Source organism: Pelophylax lessonae (assembly GCF_965119305.1).
Source record: "Pelophylax lessonae genome assembly, chromosome: 1".
NCBI lineage: Eukaryota > Metazoa > Chordata > Amphibia > Anura > Ranidae > Pelophylax > Pelophylax lessonae.
This window is the reverse complement of record NC_138768.1, coordinates 142,779,585-142,796,501: the sequence shown is the minus strand read 5'-3', so window position 1 is coordinate 142,796,501 and position 16,917 is coordinate 142,779,585. Positions and strand designations below refer to the sequence as shown.

General features: G+C 44.8%; 1 protein-coding gene across 2 annotated transcripts in view; it reads right to left on the bottom strand.

Moving 5' to 3' along the window:
- Positions 1-16,678, bottom strand: part of RASGRF2 (Ras protein specific guanine nucleotide releasing factor 2) — a 495,935-nt gene extending 479,257 nt beyond the window's left edge. For both annotated transcript variants that reach the window (XM_082267574.1, XM_082267575.1), the window contains exon 1: positions 16,205-16,678. In XM_082267574.1, coding sequence (XP_082123700.1) covers positions 16,205-16,480 — 276 coding nt within the window. In that variant the 5' untranslated portion in view covers positions 16,481-16,678. The remainder of the gene's footprint in view (positions 1-16,204) is intronic.
- Positions 16,679-16,917: the final 239 nt, after the last annotated feature.

The window sequence follows — 16,917 nt, the reverse complement described above, 5'->3', positions numbered from 1 at the left end:
AGCTGAAAGCCCCTTTCACACGGGCTGTCTGATCAGGTCCGCCTGTCAGTTTCTCAGGCAGACCTGATCGGACCCTTCAGTCTCCTCTATGGAGCGGTAATCTGCCGCCATCTGATCTTGTCTGCCAAAAACAGACGGATGGTGGTTCTATTTTCTATCCATCCCGTGGATCGGATCAGATGGCATCTGATGGAAACAGACAGACAGTCTGTTTCCATCCAATTGCGCTATAGAGGAGAGTGGGGTTCTAGTCGTCTTTGTGTAAATTTAGTACGTTATTTTTTGGAAATAAAGCTTGGTTGTTTGTTTAAAAAAAAAAAACTGGCTCCTAACTTTTTTAGCTGGCTCCTAGATTTCAGGAAAATTTGTCAAGCCCTGCAGTAATCCATGTCCTTAGTCTGCTTGTCTTCAGCAAACTGTTTGCGGGCTTTCTTGTGCATCATCTTTAGAAGAGTCTTCGTTCTGGGACGACAGCCATGCAGACCAATTTGATGTAGTGTGCAGCATATGGTCTGAGCACTGACAGGCTGACCCCCCACCCCTTCAACCTCTGCAGCAATGCTGGCAGCACTCATACATCTATTTCCAAAAGACAACCTCTGGGAATGATGCTGAGCACATGCACTCAACTTCTTTGGTTGTCCATGGCGAGGCCTGTTCTGAGTGGAACCTGTCCTGTTAAGCCACTGTATGGTCTTGGCCACCATGTTGAAGCTCAGTTTCAGGGTCTTGGCAATCATTTTATAGCCTAGGCCATCTTTATGTAGAGCAACAATTCTTTTTTTCAGATCTTCAGAGAGTTGTTTGCCATGAGGTGCCTTGTTGAACTTCCAGTGACCAGTATGAGAGAGTGAGAGCGATAACACCAACACACCTGCTCCCCATTCACACCTGAAACCTTGTAACACTAACGAGTCACATGACACCGGGGAGGGAAAATGGCTAATTGGGCCCAATTTGGACATTTTCACTTAGGGGTGTACTCACTTTTGTTGCCAGCGGTTTAGACATTCATGGCTGTGTGTTGAATTTTGAGGGGACAGAATATTTACACTGCTATACAAGCTGTACACTCACTACTTTACATTGTAGCAAAGTGTTATTTCTTCAGTGTTGTCACATAAAAATATATAATAAAATATTTATAAAAATGTGAGGGGTGTACTCACTTTTGTGAGATACTGTACATGTGTCTTCATTGCTGCAAATACCATACTGGACAAACATTTGCCTGCAGGCTATAAGAGAAGGAACTGCAAGTTTTAGCACGCCGTTCCTCAAAAAGGAAAGAATCCTTCTTCAAGAAGAGAACCTATGTAAACAATAAGTCTTGTAACAGCGTATCTACTATACCCCAGAAATGTATTTCTTTAACCACTTGCCGACCGCCGCACGACTATCTACATCGGCGGTCAGCCCCTCACAGGCAAACTAACGTAGGGCTACGTTGCTTGCTTGGGAGGGTCTAGGGAGCGACCCCCCCGCGCGTGTGACCAGTGGACCCGATGTCCGCCGGCCACTCGGCGATCGGCGGGGGAGAGGGAGAATGTCAGGCAGTTTGTGTAAACAAGCTGCCTGTCATTCTCCTCGCTGTAAAGACACTGATCACATGGATCTAGTATGTAGATCCGTTGATCAGTGTCCTTACAGCTCAAGCCACAGCCAATCACAGTAGAAAGCACGCCCCTAGGGACACACACAGCCCCTCCCTCCCAAATAAAGTTAACCCCTTCACTACCAGTGTATTTTTACAGTAACAGTGCATATATATAGCACTGATTACTGTAGAAATGTCACTGGTAACCCCAAAAGTGTCAAAAATGTCAGTCAAGGGTCCGATCTGTCCGCCGCAATGTCGCAGTACCGCAAAAAAAAAAAATCGAAGATCGCCGCCATTACGCGTTAAAAAAAAAACAACAAAAATGACAAAAATCTTTCCCGTTGTTAGTAAACGCGATAACTTTTGCGCAAACCAATCAAAATACGCTTTTTGCGATTTTTTTTACCAAACATAGGTAGCATAAAACAAATTGGCCGAAAATGTTAAAAAATTTTGATTTTTACATTTTTTTTGGGGGGGAATTTCATATAAAAAAAATGTGAAAAATATTGCTATTTTTGCAAAATTGACGCTCTTTTTTTGTTTATAGCGCGTGATCAAAAAATCGCACAGGTGATCAAATACCACCAAAAGAAAGCTCTGTTTGTGGGAAAAAAAGGACGCCAAATTCGTTTAGGTACAGCGACGCACAACCGCGCAATTGTCCGTTAAAGTCACGCAGTGCCGAATCGCAAAATACCCCCTGGTCGGAATGGGGGTAAAATCTTCCGGGGCTTAAGTGGTTAAAGAAACATTCTGTTTTTTTTTTTTTTGGCTTCAAAAACAAGAAAGAAAACATATAAAAAAATGACATTACAAGATACATGGATGGGAGTAAAGCAAATCTGCTATGAAAACTAAAAGCAGCACCCATCCCCTACCTGAAGGGTGCCTAGAACAGGGTGAGAGAGGGCATTGACTTTTACTATTCAGATATATTTATAAAGAGATCTGCACTGCAATATATTTGTCGGGAAAGAGATATATTAAATAGTAGCAATGCACCGAATGTTCGGCAACCGAAATTATAATAAGTAAATAGGCCGAATAAATTTTGCCGAACAATGAAGTTTTTAACTCCCTCCCATCCGTGCTACAGCCTATATACGGCTGCAGCGCGGACTTGAATTTTCGGGAGGCCGTTTTTAAACGGCCTCCCAGAAAGACTCTCCCCGCGCGTTCCCGCGAGCGCGCATCGGCGAGAATCTGTGTCGGCCGTGTCCCTTGGACACGGCCGATCACAGATCGTGGTGAATGGCCAATCACAGCGGCCATTCACCACGTGATCAAGCCGTCCAATGAGAGATGATCTCATATGTAAACATATGAGATCATCTCTCATCGCCGGCGCTCCTTCCTCACACAGACACTGCAGAGTGAGGAAGGAGGGGGAGCCGACAGCCGCCGGGGACACAGCAATGTAATCAGGGCACTGTATTTTTGTTATTTGATTTATTTATCTGAAGAGCAACACAAAATAGTAAAAAGCTAATTTTTACCATTTAATTATTGTAATGGTGAAAAAATTGGCAAAATAAATGGAAAAAATGCGAAACACCGCGTTCGGTATTCGGCCTTCGGCCAAGCATTTCATTATTATTCGGCTTCGGCCAAGAATTTCATTTCGGTGCATCCCTATTAAATAGCAATGTATTATAAATGTGAATGTTTCTATTTCTTCAAATGTCAATACTTCCAGAAATTGGAAAGAACATGACACGACCCCTGCCTCTCCATAATGCAGTGCATTTGAGCAGTCAATTAAAAGTATAAAGACACAATGCTAAAAATTAAAAAAATTAAAAAACATTAAAGCCATAGTAAACCACTGCCATTAAAAAAAAAAAAACTTTCCACTGCAAAAAAAAAAAGCATAATGTAATGCATTGCATACTAGTACATTAATACTTAACTTAAAACTAAACCCCCCAGTGGTGCGTTGTCACCACTGAGAGGGCTTCCCCTATTCTTCCTTCCAGGTTCACGGACTCCGGTTGTGTGAGTGGCGGGAGCCGCAATGACGTCACTCCCGTGCGCATTACGGCTATGGCACGGTGATCTGAAGGTCCGGCACAGTATGCCAGACCTTCAGCGCACATGGGCCAGTGACGTCACCAGCTGCATCCAGGGTGAAAATCTCCTAAACGGTGCACATTTAGGAGATATTTATTTTATCTACAAGTAAGCCTTACCTGTAGGTAAAGGTCACAAAGCAAGCTTTACTACCACTTTAACTCTAGGTGATGAGGAATAAGATATAATGCTTACCTTAGTATTTGCTTCGGTGCTCTCCTGACCCCCATCGGAGCACCATATAGAAAATGCTTCAGGCGACCAGTTTCACAGATTTAGGGTAAGTGTTAAAGTAGTTGTAAAGAGAATGCATTCAGGTTAAAAAAAAAAACCTTTTAACCCCCGCACCCCCCCTAAATACTTACCTGAGCCCGATCTTGGTCCAGTGCTGTGCACGTCAGCAGCAGCTCCTCTCCCCTCTCCTGGCTGTCAGAGCAGAGAGCCAGGGACCAGGCTGTATGTCTGAATAGACACAAAATATCCAGCCCATATGACAGCGTCTGGAGTCCCAGAAGCCGACTCTTCAGTGGAAACGCGTCGGGGGGAGCAAGCCACGCTGTCATACCTCACAGACCGCAATGCAGGCGGCCGTGATTTTTTTAATGAGCACGGCCATTTTTACCTCCGATCTATGCAAGTGTCTGCCTAATTTTACTATTAAACTACTTGGGTAATGCACTATTAGTCCCCCTTCTTGTTTTTTGTGGGTACTTCTCTTGGATCTCTATATCCGGAGGAACTCCGGATCCTTGCAGTAAATGAGCGGGATCGATCCATCCATCCCAGTGGGGGCTTATCACTCCAAGCTGACCAGGAATTGGATTCTCCGTTACCACGGCTTTAGCTCATCTCTCCCTATTTTGTGGTAAGAATCCACCTTCATCACAGGGTGTCACCATTTTTACTGCATTGTCACTTCACCAACTATTACGTTCTTATTGGATGGGTTTGCGGTAAGAGGCCACCTGAGCACTTTATTTATGTTTCTAAAACAACACCAGCTTGAAATTTTTTTCACCTGTCACCTTGGCACGGAATCATTGAATTATCACCCATCTTTGGTTGAAAGAGACTTTTTTTTCACTATTGAGAGACTTTTTCTTTCAATGAATGCTTTAGTTGTTTCACCTATTTGCATCAAATTATTAGATTTACTTGTCGTTTACTTTTAGTTTACATTTCATCTGTTGCTTCCTAGTTTCTGGCCTAAGTCAAAATGATGTCATACAACCCAAGAAGGAGTCTTGAGGAACGTTTTTGTTCTTTCAGCTGGAGAAGGGGGGGGGGGGGTTCTTAGCTAAGCACTTGTTAGGTTTTAGGTTTGACTTTTAAAAATAAATTAAATAGCGTTTGTGGTATGTGGCGCTCAGATGCAACGTAATTCCTCTTTAACCACTTCTGAACCTGGAAGGTTTTGCCCCCTTAATGATCAGGCCGTTTTTTGCGATTCGGCAAAAAGCGAGAATTATGAAAAAAAAAGCAATATTTTTCACTTTCTGCTATATAAATTACATTTTTGCATCCTTTTAGGCCAATTTGTATTCTGCTACATATTTTTGGTAAAAAAAAAAAATCCCAATAAGCGTATTTTGATTGGTTTGCGCAAATGTTTGACCCCCCGGTTCACACTATAGCAATGACAGACATTGCATGTGATTCGGAAAGCACTGCTCTGAAAATCACATGAGATGTCTGTGCGATGCAAATTCAGCCATACAGATTGTATGGCTGAATTCGCATCTGATTCGGACTGAACACGCACAGGACCCTTTTTTGGGTCCGCAGCAGAATCGGATTGCATGGTGGTTCACAACAATGCAATCCAATTCATGTCCGAACTGTCAGTTCGCATTGCGATATGCGAACTGATCTGGGGGTGTTGTTAACCTTGTATTGACACCCCCAGCGATTCGCATATGGCAGTGTGAACTGCCTGCGATTTGAATGCAATGTGGGAATCCCCAGTGGATTTCCAGGGTTCCCACATTGCATATGTGTATGAACCGAGCCTTAGAGTCTACAAACGAGGAGAAATATTTATGTCATTTTTAATTATTTTTATTTTTTTACTTGTATTGGCGGCGATCTGCAATTTTTAGCGGGACGCGATAACTTTTGTGCAAACCAATTAAAATATGCTTATTGCTAATTCGTTTTTACCAAAAATATGTAGCAGAAAACAAATTGGCCTAAAATGTTAAAAATTTTCATGTTTAAATTTTTTTTTTGAGAATGTCATACAGCAAAATGGGAAAAATGTTTATTTTTTTTCAAAATTGTTGCTCTTTTTTTGCTTATAGTGCAAAAAATAAAAATCGCACAGGTGATCAAATACCCCCAAAAGAATGCTCTATTTGTGGGGAAAAAAAGGACGTTAATTTTATGTAGGTACAGCGTCGCCCGTCCGTAACGCAGTGCCGAATCGCAAAATAGGGCCTGGTCAAATATATATATATATATATATATATATATATATTTTTTTTTTTTTTCAGTTTTGGTTTTCAGCATCATCCTGCATTTTCGGTTTTAGCACCAACAATTTCCATTTGGTGCACATCTAGCAATCACCACAACTAAGGACAGGTAAGATATAAAACACTACATTTTTCTTTTTGAGTTCAAATACACAATAATGGAGATGGAAGTCCTATAGCTAAAATGTCAAAAAATGCAATCAAAAAAGCAATTAAAATGTTTTAAATCTACAGCTGTCTTTAAATTACCTGGTAATCCTTCCATGAAGATCCTCTGCTGGTTTATTCTCAAGTAATATACTCACAAGCTCAATTAACCACTTAAGGACCAGGCCTATTTCTGACACACGTTGTTTACAAGTTAAAATCAATTTTTTGGGCTAGAAAATTACATAGAACCCCCAAACGTTATATATATTTTTTTAGCAAAGGCTTTAGAGAATAATATGGCGATCGTTGCAATATTTTTTATCACGCGGTATTTGCGCAGCGGTCTTTCAAATACAATTTTTTTGGAAAAAATACATTTCACTGAATTGAAAAAAAACTAAGCAGTAAAGTTACCAATTTTTTTATATATTGTGAAAGAAGATGTCACGCCAAGTAAATAGATACCAAACATGTTACGGTTAAAAATTGCGCACACTCATGGAATGGCGACGAACTACAGGACTTAAAAATCTCCATAGGCGGCGCTTTAAAAAATTTTAACGGTTACTAGATTCGAGTTTGAGGATGTCTTTTTCTAGAATTATTGCTCTTGCTCTGAAAATTGCGGCGATACCTCCCATGTGTGATTTGAACTCCGTTTTCATTTGTGGGTGCAACCTACATATGCGTTTTCTTTCGTGCGGGAGCACACGGGGCGCTTTAAAAAAATTATTTTTTCCTATTTTATTTTTTATTTTTAACACTGTTTTTAAAAAAAAAAAAACTGATCACTTTTAGCCCCCGTTCACACTAAGGCGACCTGTGAGGCGACCTGGTCGCCTCACAGGTCGCCGTAGGTCGCCTCCCATAGGGAAGCTGCGGACCCGTTCTAATAGGAGCGACACAAGTCGCTCCGACTTAGAAAAAGGGTCCGGAGCTTCTTTGGGGCGACCTAGAGGCGACCGCCATAGACTTCAATGTTATGAAGTCCGAGGTCGCGGCGCGCTGCTCGCACCGCGACCTCGGAGGTCGCAGTGCGAAGTAGCGTCGCTCCTATGTGAACGGGGGCTAAAGGCTGTCACAAAGAATGTAAACATCCCATGACAAGTACTCTCTATGGAGGGATCGGGGGTCTAAAAGACCCCTGACCCCTCCTCCACTGCACTTCAAAGTATTCAAATCATCGAAATCTGCATTTTTTAATACTGACATTTTTTTTTAAAATCGGCGTCATTGGCAGCCGAGTAAACTGGAAGTGACGTTGTGACATCGCTTCGGGGTTACATGATCAGAGACTCGATCAAAGCAGGATCCGGCTTCGTTCAGGACTCCAACCAGCCAGCGGACGAGTCCCCACCAGGAGACCCGGGCAGAGCTGCAGAAGGTGGTGAGGGGGGGGGGGGAGGGGGGGAGACATCCCCTCCTGCTCGCTGGGATAACGGGCGAATGTCTCCTGAACCACATTGGTTGTTATCTCCTAAAAGCCGACCGCCAGCTCTAAAAAACGGTACCGGGTTGACGCCTGCAGCTGCAGGCATCAATCATCCTGGTACAACCACTTCTTCAAGCCGTCATATAGGCATGTCGGTTTGTGGGATGTGGTTAATGTCCTGCTTTATTCCACATGTTGCATCTGGATCTCCATTTTTTTTCCTTACCTCATCGGGTTGTCACTTCCGGGTTCTTAAAGGCGGCCGCCTGATGACGTGCTGCCATGTCCTTCCCTCTCCAACTACTGTATGAAATCGGATACCTGGGATATCTACATCAGACATCCCAGGAGGCTGCTGAAGCAAGACTGATGTCATTATTGACTAGGTGAGAATGGTGGCAGGTGGCTAGGAAAAAGGACATTAAAAAAAAAAAAAAAAAAAAAAAGGTAAAACAAAAAAAAAAGTGTTGCCATTTCAATTTTGGGAGGGGGGAATTTGCGATGAGGTAAAATGCTTTTTTAGCTTTGAAAGTCCACTTTAACGCTGTGAAATATTCCTTAGTTGTAAGTAGTGATGGGTCGAACAACCCCCTGTTCGGTTCGCACTAGAACATCTCGAACAGGGAAAAGGTTCTAGCGAACATGCGAACACTATTAAAGTCTATGGGACACGAACATGAAAAATCAAAAGTCCTAATTTTAAAGGCTTATATGCAAGTTATTGCCGTAAAAAGTGTATAGGGACCCGGGTACTGCCCTGGGGGACATGTATCAATGCAAAAAAAAATGTTTTAAATGATCACTTTTACAGGAGCTGTGATTTTAATAATGCTTAAAGTGAAACAATAAAAATGAAAAAATCCTTTAATATTGTGCCTGTAAAGTAGCTCATCTGTACGATGTATGGAGCCTGTTGCAGCAATAGCGACGCTTCTAAAGGAAAAAATGTAATTTACACTTGCTTGCAGCTGTAATGTAATTGTCGGATCCCGGCTATACAGATGAAAAAAACATAAAAAAAAAAAAGTTGTAGGTTTCCCCTTAAAATCCATACCAGACCATAAGGGACATTTTTTTCTTTATAAATGTCATGTGACGTCAGGTGGCCCTGCCCCTTGTCTATAAAACAGCTGTCAAAGCTCAAGAGTGGCATACGGTGGGACGTCTCAGAAGAGGCGTCTTTGAATTTTTTTCTATTTTTTGTGTGCGAGCGAGCGTCATGATTGATTATGGGTTTACATTGAGGGACACTATTTTATTTTTTTTTTAAAAAAGGACTTGTCAAAAATTGTCTTTTGTGGGTTTTTTTTGTAATTTTTTTTGTGAATGGGTAGGGGTACAATGTACCCAATACCCATTCACATGGGGGGAGGGATCTGGGGGCCCCCTTGTCAAATGGGGCTTCCAGATTCCAATAAGCCCCCCACCCACAGACCCCCACAACCACAGCCCAGAGTTGTTGGGATGAGGCCCTTTTCCCCATTAACATGGGGACAAGGTGCTTTGGCATTCACTCACCCCCCCCCCCCCCACCCTGGCCTGCCGAACTGCATGCTCGGATAAGGGTCTGGTATGGATTTTGGTGGGACCCCACACCGTTTTTTCTTTAAATTTTGGCATTGAGTTCCCTTTAAAATCTATACCAGACCCAAAGGGCCTGGTATAGATTTTTGGGGGGGGGGGGGACCCCCATGCGTTTTGTTTTTTGTTTTTTTATTCTGTCATAGGGTTCCCCTTAACCACTTATATACAGGGCACTTTCACCCCCTTCCTGCCTAGACCAATTTTCAGCTTTCAGTGCTCATTGGCATCTATGAGAAATATTGGCCAGCTTGGCATGGCACTGCTCCCTGTCTTTAACATTGGCATCTGAGGGGAAACATTGGTCAGCTTGGCACGGAACTGCTCACAAACATTCAAGTGACAGGGACACAAACCTTGGGGAGCACCGAACATGGACCCAGGACTACAGTGTAAGTGGTGTATAACCTGTACACTACACTGTCTGCACAAAACTAACAACACACTATCCACTAACTACCTGCCTAACCTCTATTATCACACTCTATACATGGCTGCCGTGTCAGCAGCAGCCCTATATAGTGTGGGGCGTGGACTTAGCCCCTGAGCCATGATTTGCTAAAAGCCCCCTGCCTTTGGCCAATCATGGTTCTGACAGGACATTGTGCTGTGATTGGCCAAAGTATACAGATCAGGTGCATGTTTTGGCCGATCATAAGCATTTAATGCACTGCAATCACGCAGTGCATTATGGAGCGCTCATTGACGGGCGAACTTGCCGCTGAGCGCCCCAGGTGTTCATATGTTCGGCAAACACACGACGTTCGAGTCACATCCACCCATCCCTAGTTGTAGAGCATACTGTACCACACAGACCTAGATGTCATAATAAACAAAGTGTTAAGAAATAACTCTTCTGATTGTATGCCAACAACAAGCATCCGCTAGCAGTGAGTGCTGCATCTCCCACACACAGGATGCTTCCAGCGTATGCGGATCTCAAGGGTTTTTTGTATCCTCAAAGATCTTCCAGAGTCAAATGTTCTGTAACCATTGACAGTGTTAAGTTTCTCTTTAATATAAAAAAAAAAGCTAACAAGCATTACCAACCTCAAACCTTCACAAGACGACCCGTATATCAGACTAGATGATGCAATGTAAATGTTACAATGTAAATTTTAGAGTAACTTTGATACATTTTCACATTTTGGTAAACCTCTCCATGTGCTCAGTACCAGGAGCTAAGCAAAGCATGAACAATATGCTTCTCACTGCAAGACCCGGCACCGTAGACTGCAATTATATTCAACAGCAGAGCTGTGATTGCAAACACTTCCCCTATAGAAATACATTACTTGATTCACAGAAAGCAGAAAGGTTTAAGAGAATCTGTGACCACAATGAAGTCCTAATAAAGACAGAGCACCTGCACATCTTCCCTGTATTCACTACATGCCATAATACCTGATTGTCAGCTCTGCCAACCTCTTCCCACCTCCTGAGACTCATTATTGGTTAGTAATAATATTTATACCAGTGATGGGACAATAGTATGGCACAGGCGGCAGCAGGCACATGAGACAGTGGGTATGGGAGGCAATGGGCACAGGAGACAGTGTGAACAGGAGGCAATGGGCACAGAAGGCAGTGGGCACAGGGGGCAGTTAGCATAGGAGGCAGTAGGCTAGGGTGGCAGGGGCACAGGAGGCAGCAGGCACAGGAGGCAGTGGACACAGGAGACAGAAATTGCAGGTGGCAGTGTGCACAAGAGTCAGCAGGCACAGGAGCAGAGGACATAGGAGTCAGTGGGCACAGGAGGAATCAGTGGGCACAGGAGAAAGTAGGCACAGAAGGCAGCAGACACAGCAGACAGAGAAGGCAGCGGACACAGGAGACAGTGGGCACAGAAGGCAGCAGGCACAGAAGACAGTGGTAACAGGAGACCGTGGACAAAGAAGGCAATGGGCACAGGAGGCAGTGGGCGCAGGAGACAGTGAGCACAGAAGGCAGCAGGCACAGGGGACAGTGAGCACAGAATGCAGCAGGCACAGGGGACAGTGGGCAAAGAAGGCAGCAGACACAGGAGACAGTGGGCACAGGAGAGAGCAAGCACAGCTGGCAACCATGGAAGTTTGCTGTCGTTGGTATATCAGAGCAACCCAGTAGTCAGGGGTCCACAAATACTACAAGAAATGAAAGCTCACATGCGGGCAGCTGCAATGCACTGTTGAATGTCATTTTGACAAATTGTCTAATACTTGAAAATCCAGCCAAACTGGATGACAATTAAAATATGCATGCAATATCACCAAGTGTTGCTGAGCCATTTGGAAATGTTTCTATAGGGAAATAGACTACTGGCCAGGTTGGAGTTTTTCACTCAGTTGCAGATTGTCCCCCCGAGATCAGACAGACACAACTGGAATAAACTCTCCTGAATAATAAAATACTAAATATTTATGAATCAGAAAAATGATCATTTGTCAGATCCATGAGCACCTAAAGGGTAATCACTGACTGAGAAGCCCATCAGATGTGCAGGCATGATTTCGCCCGTCTTTCTTTCTGCATATTTTTACATAAACATGCATGCTTGGATCGCCAAGAACACCTTTACAGAACTGGAGCACAGCTGGACACCCTGGGCAACACAACTGCAAAGATAATCAGACACCTCTGACTGCTATTTCCCTTGACATCCATCAGCCGGGGATGTTTGCTGTCACCTATACATCATATACATCATCTGACTTTCATCTACAGAATTACTGTACTACAACACTAATTACCCCGAGTATCCAATATCAGGAGGATGCTTTCCATGAACAGATGCTCCTTCAGGTAGTTGTATAACAATACAGACCACACACACACACACACACACTGTATATATATATTTATTGGATCTCCAATAAAGTGGAGGAGTGACATAGGTTCAAATCCGTTTTCCTAATTCTTCAATCCTGCAAAATCCTAACCCGTATACGAGGAACACATCAGAGGAAAGGTTTTGGGGGTCCTGCCTCTTCTTAAATCCTTAGTCACCATCAAGCATGCCTGCCCTTTCTCAAGTCATTAGTCCCTTTCTCAAGTCCTCGGCCCCTTTCTCAAGTCCTTGGTCCCTTTCTCAGGTGCCCGGTCCCTTTCACAAGTCACCAGTCCCTTTCTCAAGTCATCAGTCCCTTTCCTAAATCCTCAGTCCCTTTCTCAAGTCCCCAGTCCCTTTTCCAAGTCCTCAGTCCCTTTCTCAAGTTCCCTGGTCCCTTTCTCAAGTTCCCTGGTCCCTTTCTCAAGTCATCAGTCCCTTTCCTAAATCCTCAGTCCCTTTCTCAAGTCCCCAGTCCCTTTCCCAAGCCCCCAGTCCCTTTTCCAAGTCCCCAGTCCCTTTTCCAAGTCCCCAGTCCCTTTTCCAAGTCCTCAGTCCCTTTTCCAAGTCCTCAGTCCCTTTTCCAAGTCCTCAGTCCCTTTTCCAAGTCCTCAGTCCCTTTTCCAAGTCCTCAGTCCCTTTTCCAAGTCCTCAGTCCCTTTTCCATGTCCTCAGTCCCTTTTCCATGTCCTCAGTCCCTTTTCCAAGTCCTCAGTCCCTTTCTCAAGTCCTCAGTCCCTTTCTCAAGCCCTCAGTCCCTTTCTCAAGCCCTCAGTCCCTTTCTCAAGCCCTCAGTCCCTTTCTCAAGCCCTCAGTCCCTTTCTTAAGCCATCAGTCCCTTTCTCAAAGCCTCAGTTTCTTTCTTAAGTCCTCAGTCCCGTTCTTAAGGCTTCAGTCCCTATTTTAAATCCTCATCCCCACTTGAGTGTCCCAACACCTGAACCCATTATTATGGAATGAAGAAATTGCATTTTGAACTGGTACCACATCTCTACCTTACTGGATAATTATTGGCTAATTTGCAGCCCACTAGATGTGTTTTTTAATGGCACTATTAGCCATGTGCGGCTCACAAAGTAAAATTACATATATAGAAATATATACAGTATATACAGGTATATAGACAGAACAGTAGAATAGCGGTTGGCACTTGTCCCTTGCTGCACTTGGTTTAATCTGGGTCAGGAAGCTATCTGCATGGAGTTTGCATGTTCTCCCTGCGTGGGTATTCTCCAGGTACTCCAGTTTCTTGGCACACTCCAAAGCCATGCTGGTAGCCATGCCCCCAAGACTCCTGTCTGTATGAAGTGGCAATGTACATGGGTGCCCCCAAGTCCGAAAAATTATCCAAGATTAGCACTGGTTCAAAAACTGCCAAGAGCTGGACCGAACCGAACGGAAGTATACATAGATATTGGTAAGGTCCTATATGATTCTAGGGGTGCTTTTTCTGGAAGTGTAAAATGTGATAACTCTTATACACTTCCAGTCTGTACAGACAGGAGACCATTCACCTGCTGCAGCATGTGTTTGAAGTGTGAGAGGAAACCCACAGGGAGAACATGCAAACTCCATGTAGCTAGTGTCCTGGCAAGGACTGGAGCACAGTGCCAGCCACCATACATAGGGGTTGATTGTGAAGACAGACATGGGGGGTGTACCTACATTGGCATGCATATAGTGCCAGATATATAGGGGTAGACATGGGGGGTGTACCTAAATCTCAATGCTTTTAGTGTCAGATATATAGGGGTGGATATGGGGGGAGGTGTACCTGTTTCTCCATGCATATAGTGTCAGATATATAGGGGTAGACATGGGGGGTACCTGCTTCTCCATGCATATAGCGCCAGAAATATAGGAGTAGACATGGAGGGTGTATTTGCTTCTCCATGCATATAGTGTCAGAAATATAGGGGTAGACATGGGGGGAGGGTACCTGCTTCCCCATGCATATAGTGCAAGATATATAGGGGTGGATATGGGGGGGGGGGGGGATTGTACGTGCTTCTCCATGCATATAGTGTCAGATATATAGGGGTGAACATGGGGGGGGGGGTGTACCTGCTTCTCCATGCATTTTAGAGCTGCACGATTCTGGATAAAATGAGAATCACAATTTTTTTTGCGTAGAATAGAGATCATGATTCTCTCACTATTCTTGGTTTAACATCATCTTTTACATTATACAAAAAAAAATTGACTAACTTTACTGTTTAGTTTTTTAAATTCATTAAAGTGTATTTTTTCCCAAAAAACTGCGCTTGAAAGACTTCTGCACAGATACAGTGTGACATAAAAGATTGCAACGATCGCCATTTTATTCTCTTGGGTCTCTGCTAAAAAACATATATATGTAATGTTTGGGGGTTCTAAGTAATTTTCTAGCAAAAAATACTGATTTTACCTTGTAAGCAACAAGTGTCAGAAAAAGGCTTAGTCTTTAAGAGGTTAAACTGCTCTCCTTTACAGATGGAAGTTCATTCCTTTGATCTTCTGAGCCCCGGTTCACACTTGTGCGAGTGCGGGGTTCGCATGTAATGTCAGAGCGCACTGCTCCTTCATTACATGCGATCGGCTGTGCGGTGCGAATTTAGCCATACAGTTTGTATGGCTAAATTCGCACCGCAGCCACACCAAACACGCACAGGGACCCTTTTTGGAAGCCGCATCAGGATCGGATCGCACAGCGGTTTACACTTGTGCGATCCGATCCTGTGCGAACTGCACGTTCGCACTGCGATATGCGATCAAACTGGGGGTGTCGTTAACATTACATTGACACCCCCAGCGTATCGCATATGGCAGTGTGAACTGCCGGGGGTGCGTGTGCGATGTGGGAACAGGCTGCGAATTCGCAGCCTTCCCGCACTCGCATAAGTGTGAACCGGGGCTCAAAGAACAAAATGATACATTGTAAAACATTGTGTTTATAGTTATCTCGCAGCTTTAACAATGTTGATAAACATTTGCTGGAGGCTCTTTTTATTTTTTTGAAAGCTGTGAGCGAAGAACAGCTCTGTATGAATCGAGGAAATGCAGTTTTAAGATCGTGAGGTGGGTGAATAGAGATGCGATTTTTTAAGGATTAATCATGCAGCTCTAATGCATATAGTGTCAGATATTTAGGGGTGGACATGAGGGGGGGGGGGTGTTCCTGCTTCTCCATGCATATAGTGTCAAATATATTGGAGTGGACATTGGGGGGAGGGTGTATCTGCTTCTCCATGCATATAGTGTCAGATATTTAGGGGTGAACATTGGGGGGGGGGGTGTACCTGCTTCTCCATGTATATAGTGTCAGATATATAGGGGTAGACATTGGGGGGATGTACCTGGTTCTCCAAGCATATAGTGTCAGGTATATAGGGGTAGACATGGGGGTGTACCTGCTTCTACATTCATATGGTGGAAGATATATGGGGGTAGACATGGGGGGTGTACATGTTTCTCCATGCATATAGTGTCAGATATATAGGGGTAGACATGGGGGGTGTACATGTTTCTCCATGCATATAGTGTCAGATATATAGGGGTAGACATGGGGGGTGTAACTGCTTCTCCATGCATATAGTGTCAGATATATAGGGGTGGACATGGGGGGTGTACCTGCTTCTCCATGCATGTAGTGTAAGATATATAGGGGTGGACATGGGGGGTGTACCTGCTTCTCCATGCATGTAGTGTAAGATGGATAGTGGTAGATATGGGGGGGGGGGGTACCTGCTTCTCAATGCATATAGTGTCAGATATATAGAGGTGGACATGGGGGGTGTACCGGTTTCTCCATGCATATAGTGTCAGATATATAGAGGTGGACCTGCTTCTCCATGGATATAGTGGAATATATATAGAGGTAGACATGAAGGGGGGTACCTGCTTCTCCATGCATATAGTGTCAGATATATAGAGGTGGACCTGCTTCTCCATGCATATAGTGGAATATATATAGGGGTGGACATGGGGGGTGTACCTGCTTCTCCATGGATATAGTGGAATATATATAGGGGTGGACATGGGGGGTGTACCTGCTTCTCCATGCATATAGTGGAAGATATATAGGGGTGAAGATTGGGGCCGGGGTGTACCTGCTTCTCCATGCTCTCCTTGCCCCCGCTGCCCACTATGGGTGGGGGGACCCTCTCGCAGCTGGCACCCTCCAGCATGTAGAGTCCGGAGGGTCGGGCGCTCTGCTCGCCCTCGAAGCAGAAGAGGACATTCTGGAAGAGGGCGAACCACTTGTCGTGCCACCTGTTGGTCTCGGCCGCCTTCTTGCTGAGTTGCCCCCTCTTGGTGCCCTCCTTGCGGGCCAGGTGAGCCAGGTACAGAGCGTGACCCTCGTTGCAGCGCACACTCTTCTGCATGATCCCGATCCTTAGGACATAGCTCTCCCCGAGCAGCGGCACGATCAGTGCCCGGCACTCTCCCTCATTCCTCCGCTCGTCCCACCGATCGCTCCGGGACAGCTCTGTGCTACCGATCGCTGCAGGTGTGTGGCCCCTGAGTATCCTACTGCTGCGCTCTCACTCCGTCCTCTGTGACACAACTCCGCTCTTCTTCCCACGTGCAGCAACTTCCTCCGCCGCCCACCCGTCTACACTGCACGGCCGCGGAGCGAGAGTGAGCGCCCACCCTGCGGGGAACCGGCATGTGCCGGGGAGGGGGAGGCGTCACGTGACACACTAATCGGCTTTCCCAGACCTTCCAGGGAGAGAAGAGCACGGTCCGACTACAGCCCGGGTCTCATCCCTCTGCACTGTGCTCTGCTGGGGGTCATCAGTCCGCACTGTGTGCTCTGCTG